A 6,000-nucleotide genomic window follows, 5' to 3' on the forward strand; every position below is an offset into this window, starting at 1 on the left:
GGCCATTTCTATAGATGATTGATCACTCTCATCTTTTATGTTTTGAGTTATTTCTGTTCTTTAATTCTTTTTATTTACTTCATGGATCCTCAGTGTTTGAATTCATGAGTTGTTTAGGACAATACCTTTGCCTCTTTGTGATTTTTTCACCTACTTTGTGTTTGAGGTCTCTATTATTTTAAATTGCTCTGAAATACTCCATTTCCCATGGTTCTTTCATTTGTAATGTGCATCTCTTGAAAGAGATGATCTTTAAGTTCCTGCTCAGCTCTCGAATACATTTGATTTTATCTTACTTGAATAGATGATGCCAGTTGTGGCCCTTTCTGTTGAATAACTGTGCTCACCTTCATTTCAAGCTTTGCTTAAATTCCTTCTCAGAGTGTGAAGCTATTTTGAAAGTGGTAGCAGCATCTGAATCCTTAGAAGGGAAGTATGTCTATGGCATTGGGAGGTAATGATTGAAAATCCATGGCCAGAGGTAGGATGACAGTGAACTCAGCAGTCAGCAGTGACACAGATCTGACAAGTACCCAACTGATAAAACATTCTGTGTGAAAATGAGTACAGAAAGGAATGACTCAGATAAATTAGTTGGTTACTCCAGCAACAATAAGCATTATTAGCCTTCCCCTCTGCATCCATCGGGAAGATGAGTTATTGTTTCAAGAATGGAAAAATTGGGGAACAGGGAGAATTGTCCAAAGCTCTTTGTATGTTGTAAAAAACACAGGTTATGGTGTACTGTGAATCTGGTGGTGTCATAGCAACCTTGGTAGGAGACTGGAAGAGGGACACAAGATGTCAGATTGCAGTGATATGGAGTTTAATGGAAGAGACTAGCTTTGGTCTGGATCATGAGATGGAGAGTATTTGAATAGATAAAAGGAGAGAGAAAGCACTTTTTTGATGGGTGAGATGCCAGGAACAAAAGCAGAGGTGAAAAATAGTTCTATAAATATAGTATGTTAAGGGAATGACGAGCCAATTTAATTTAGCTCAGAGGTTCTTAAATGTGGTCTATGAAGGACAATCAAGGCAATACTTCTGTCAAATGACATCACTAACTCCAGACTTGGGGGAAAAATGGGGAGCATGCAACCAGATGAAACTTACTTAAACCTCTCAGTGCTTCCAGCTTCATGTTTTCATGTGCCTTCTATGTCACCAAAGGAGAATCTTGTTTTAGAATACTGTTTTTGGAAACTGTAAAGACTATCAGTATCTTAATCTCTCTCACTCTTGCTCTTGCCCTTGTTCTGTCTCAAGTGAATATTCAAAAGGAAGGAAAAGAAGATCCTAGTGCTGTGAGGGTAGATAGTGCACCTGTGAGGCCAGAGGCCAGCGTGTTCTCTGGCTTGACGAGGCTGGGATTGCTGCACGTCACTGTGCCGCATTGCTTTCCAGGAGGTATTGCCAAAAAGTAGCAACCAGAATCTGATGCTTTTCTCCACTAGACAGAAACTTGCTGACTCCAGAGATACGAAGTTGATTCTGAAGGCAGAAGGAGTAATGTGATTTGACTCTTAACTTGAAAGTCGTGGAGGAGTTTGGTGTTAACAGTGCACAGGCTCCCTTAACCTGGCACAGCATCCTTTGGGACTCTGCTCTCAGTTCTGCTTAGCTTTGTGAATTAAGGACTTTAGCACTTGGTGCTGCAGGGGAAAACTTGTGACTATCAAAGATGAAGTATGTGTTGCTGTGTCAAAGGCTGCATCCTACCTTTAACTCATTTAAATCAAGTCTTACTGAGACTCACTATGAGCAGTTAGAATTTTTGAAATTTTTTTCCAGGAAGTGAGCATTTTTCTTGTATGAAAAAATAATAAGGTAAGGGAGGCATAATCCTTTGTAAACACTGTTTTATAGATTGCATCTGCTCAGGGAGCCGGTTTCTAGTGGAATCAAGGATTTCTCTGCATGTTCCTGGAGCAGGAAGTTCCTATCTTTAGTCAGAATCTCATGCCGGTCTTTGCAAAACTCCCCTGGAAGGTTAGAAACTATTGATTCAGCCAGTGGAGACAGAGCTATGTTCTGGATGACTCTGAGCAAAGGAAGGACAGGAAATGAGAAAGCTCACGTGAAGAACGTGGGCAGGAAAGCTTTGGCAGGACTGCGACTGGTTTAGGGATTCAGGTTAGCCCCAGGGTCTGAGGCATCCTCTGGGTCTTCTCAGAGATGGGAAACTGTTATCTTTTCAGTTCTTTGTGTCTGAGCGCAGTGCCTAAGACACAACAGGCACTCCAGAAATGTTGAATCAAATTGAAACCATCCTATGGATAATGAAAGCTGGATATAGCACCAATAATAAAGGTTTTTCTGTCTTACCTGCATGTAATCCTGTTTTGTTAAATCATTTGGTGAGCAAGAAGGCTTTTGAGAAACGATAACTTTATAAAAAATCCCCCATAGCCTTCATTTTGTTCAGGGCATTAGCACAGACTTGACTTCTTAGGATTTCTTCTAAGTTTTATGTCTTTTGCACATTTTTTACTAAAAGGTATTCCAACATCCAGTGCCTCTGTTCTGGGAAAGGATGAGTGATTCACTAGGTCATCATCTATTTAAGTAATAGTCCAATAAACAAAGAATTTTTAAAGATTTGCTGATCATTAAATAAAAACAGTCTCACAACTTTGATGGCTTAAAATACCTTTGGAACTTATGAAGAGTCTTCTGCCACTTTAATAATAAATTCCTGGAAATCCTCTGTATTGTGTTATAACCTTATTATCATATTTATTCATTTTCCTGAAATAAGATTTAGCAGACTCCCTAGATATTAATAAATTAAAATTTTGAATATGTTGTGATTGGAAGACTAGGAAGTTTAGACTACTTCAGTGTAAAATTTTAGTTTTTACTCTTTCCAACTCAAGAGAATATTATTGAATTATAAAACATTAGTGTTGCAAACATTTATTCCAAAAGTATGGTAACTTTGTTCCATTTTAAAGCAAATTTTGTGTTTCCAAATTTGTGGAAGTTACACATCAAATTATGTTTGTTAGAAGCTCAGAAAACTTTCCTCCCCCCAGGTAGAAATAATAAAAAGTAAAATAAGGTATAACTTCACCAAAGACGGTAGCTTTGAGGTTGAAGGGTAACTGCTCTGTAACTGAGATTTACTTACAACTCTTTATGGAAGATAAACCGTTGTTGTGGACTCTGTTCTTTAAAATCCTTGGATGTCCACAGCTGTGCTACACAGCCCACACTACTGTCCTAAATATGAATTGGGGTAAAGATAGAATGGGAACAGAGTGGCGTAAGTTAACATTTTTATTATAAAAATGTGTATAAAGTTTGGGAACTATAACTAAGAAGAAAGTAAAGAGGACTTGCAGCCAGATCACCCGGGGATGAGCACTGGGCACACGGGTGTGCTGCTCCCCGTGGTGTGTGTCCACACGGCCGCCCTCACTACCCGTGCACACGCACATGCACACACGACAGAAATGCTTTGTCACATCACTAGGTATTATTTCACAGCCTTGTTTCAGCACCTTGTTAGGATCCACTGTAAGAAAAACACGAAAGCCTAGCCAATACGTTATTGTGTCAGGTAGGAGATACTCCATTTCTTTCTTTTTCTTTCATTTTCTCTTCCTCTCCCGTGTTTTTAAAAACGTCTGTTAGTTGCTGTTATACGAGGGTACTTCAAAAGGTTCGTGGAGACATGAAATTGTTTATTCTGGTGCAAAAACTTGAATATCCATGCAATTTTTTGGGGGGGAAGGGTAAGATGTATTTTCCAGAAACTTTTACAAGACCTCGGGGTGGATACTGACCTTAGCACCTTGCGTGAAAAACCATGCATGTATTCGCCTCAGGGGAGAATTCTCAAATGAGGATTTCTGGGTCAAAGCATTTAAAAAATGTTGCCGGTTTTGACGTGTTTCCCCACTGAGGTGGGAGCTTCGGCGGGCCGCCGGCTCCGGGACCCGCAGTGCCAGCCCGGCCCGCGGCCTGTGGGGCGGAAGGGGCGGCTCGCGGCCGCTGGGGACCGCGGCTCTGGGGAGCGAGAGGCGCCGCGCCCTCCCTGCCCGTTGCTAACCGGCGTGTCTTTGTCTTTCCTCCCTGGGGACCGCTGCCGCCCGTGCGGGCCGAAGCCTCGCGAAGCCGTCGTCCCGCAGCGCCGCCGCCCTGCGCCCGGCCGCCCCCGGGAGCCGCTGCCCGCCCGCGGGCGCCGTCACCACGCGTCAGGCCGCCGCCAGCTGCCGCGCCAAGCTCCGCGGCGCCGCCGCCCGGGAGCGCCAGCACGCGGCGCGGGGGCTCGGCAAAGCCGCGGCGCCCTGAGCGCCCCGCACCTCGGCCGCACGCCGCACAGCCGCCGTACCTCAGGCGCCTCCGCAGGCCGCGCCGGCCGGCCCCGGGCCCTCGGGGAGCGCTGTCGTCGCCACTCCCCCGTGTCCTCCGCCTGTGCGCGGGCCGCGCTCAGCCCCACGCCCTCACGGATCCCGGCGCAGCCCAGACGCCTTCCCGCCGAGCCCCTCCGAAGGACCGCGTGCCTTAGGGGCCGGGCTGCGGGGGAGGCCCCCGAGCACGACGTCGCCCTGCCTGCCAAAGCCCCGGCTTCTCTGAGAAACTTGCCGCTGGACAGTGCCACCCACTCCTTTTCCTCCCTCGTAATTTATAGACTGGCTTTTTTTCCTGGTCAGTGTCTTCTGCTGTTGGCTCTTCAAAGACTAGCTCCTCCTGTAGTCTGCTGCACCTCACCCCCTCGTAGTGTCGCCAGCCCCTCCCCGCCCCACTGCTGCCTTCCGCCCGAAGATGGTTCTAGTAATTGCCCAGATCCCCCAAGACTGTCGTGGTTTGTGACGCAACCTGGCCTTGTGTAATTCACAACTAGGGTTGGACTCGAACTCCGGCCTCTGGTCCCCTCCTTCCTGTAGACTCATCTCCAGCGGCCATCTCCCTTCGGAATCAGTTCTTGTTCCCACGGTTCTAGACCTTGGTCGTCGTTAGCACCTGCTGCTTCTCTGTACAGTCTTGTCTGTGGTGACCCCGGGAATGCACCTGTCGGATCTCCTGCCCTAAGGAATCCACTATTGGACTTGCACTGAGGCCTCCGTCTTCTGGGCTGCCCGGCTCCAGGGACCGAGCACAACAAGGGTTTTGGTTCTGGCTGGTTCATACGACATTCAGGACTCCTTATGAGCAGTTTTGGCCTGGGGACTCCCAGTAGCCTGGCCAGAACCTTCTTACAATCTCGCAGCACGAGGCTTTCTTCCCATTCCCCGCTCCTTTCGTTAGCTGTCAGACCTGTCTTACGGTATGAAGGCCTCCTCCCCTTTATCCTTTCCAGGTGTCCCCTTAGTAAAAACTCTTGCAGGTCGAATCCTGTCCTGGTATCTGGACCTGAACTAAAACATTCCACTCTGTCACCATCTTCCATCCCGCATTCCTTGCCCATTGACAGCTAATTGTTTAACCTCATTTCCACCACTTTCCTGATCAGCTCCAGCGTTGGGTCCACTTCCTTGTCCAGCCTGGATTCCATGGTCCATTCTCCTTGAAGTACAATGCTCTCAGCACGCTCGAATCTCAATTTATTCAGACTTAACTTTCCTGACAAAATCCAACCCTGGATAAACGTTGCCATCTACCTTTCATAGGCCTGACAGGACCAACTGACTGTTTTCTTCTAGAAAATCATACAACTCAACCAACTCGTTTTACTCTGAATCCACTATCTCAAACCTCATACTGGTGCTGTTGTTCCTACCAGAGCCTCAGCTCCCCACTTCTAGGCCCCCTGATTCTACATTCTCATCTCCCCGCCATGTTCTGATTCCTCTCTCCCCATTTACTTCACGTTTCCCTGAGGAAGCAGAAGCCACGTCACACAAACTTCATCTCGCCACCGCAGGACCCTCCAAACTAGCTCCCTTGGTGACCGTCTTCCTGTGCATAGAGGAAGCTTAGAAGCCAACCCCTCCTCGTGTGTTCTGGACGCCACGCTCTCCTGCCCTCTCCCCTCTTCTGCATCGTCAGCCC

The 6,000-nt window shown here is 47.0% G+C and overlaps 1 protein-coding gene across 1 annotated transcript in view; it reads left to right on the plus strand.

Moving 5' to 3' along the window:
- ZNF800 (zinc finger protein 800) overlaps positions 1-4,299 on the plus strand; it is a 59,657-nt gene extending 55,358 nt beyond the window's left edge. Inside the window, exon 6 of the mRNA XM_062204288.1 lies at positions 4,113-4,299. Coding sequence (XP_062060272.1) covers positions 4,113-4,299 — 187 coding nt within the window. The remainder of the gene's footprint in view (positions 1-4,112) is intronic.
- Positions 4,300-6,000: the final 1,701 nt, after the last annotated feature.

Source organism: Lepus europaeus, chromosome 1 (assembly GCF_033115175.1).
Source record: "Lepus europaeus isolate LE1 chromosome 1, mLepTim1.pri, whole genome shotgun sequence".
Lineage (NCBI taxonomy): Eukaryota > Metazoa > Chordata > Mammalia > Lagomorpha > Leporidae > Lepus > Lepus europaeus.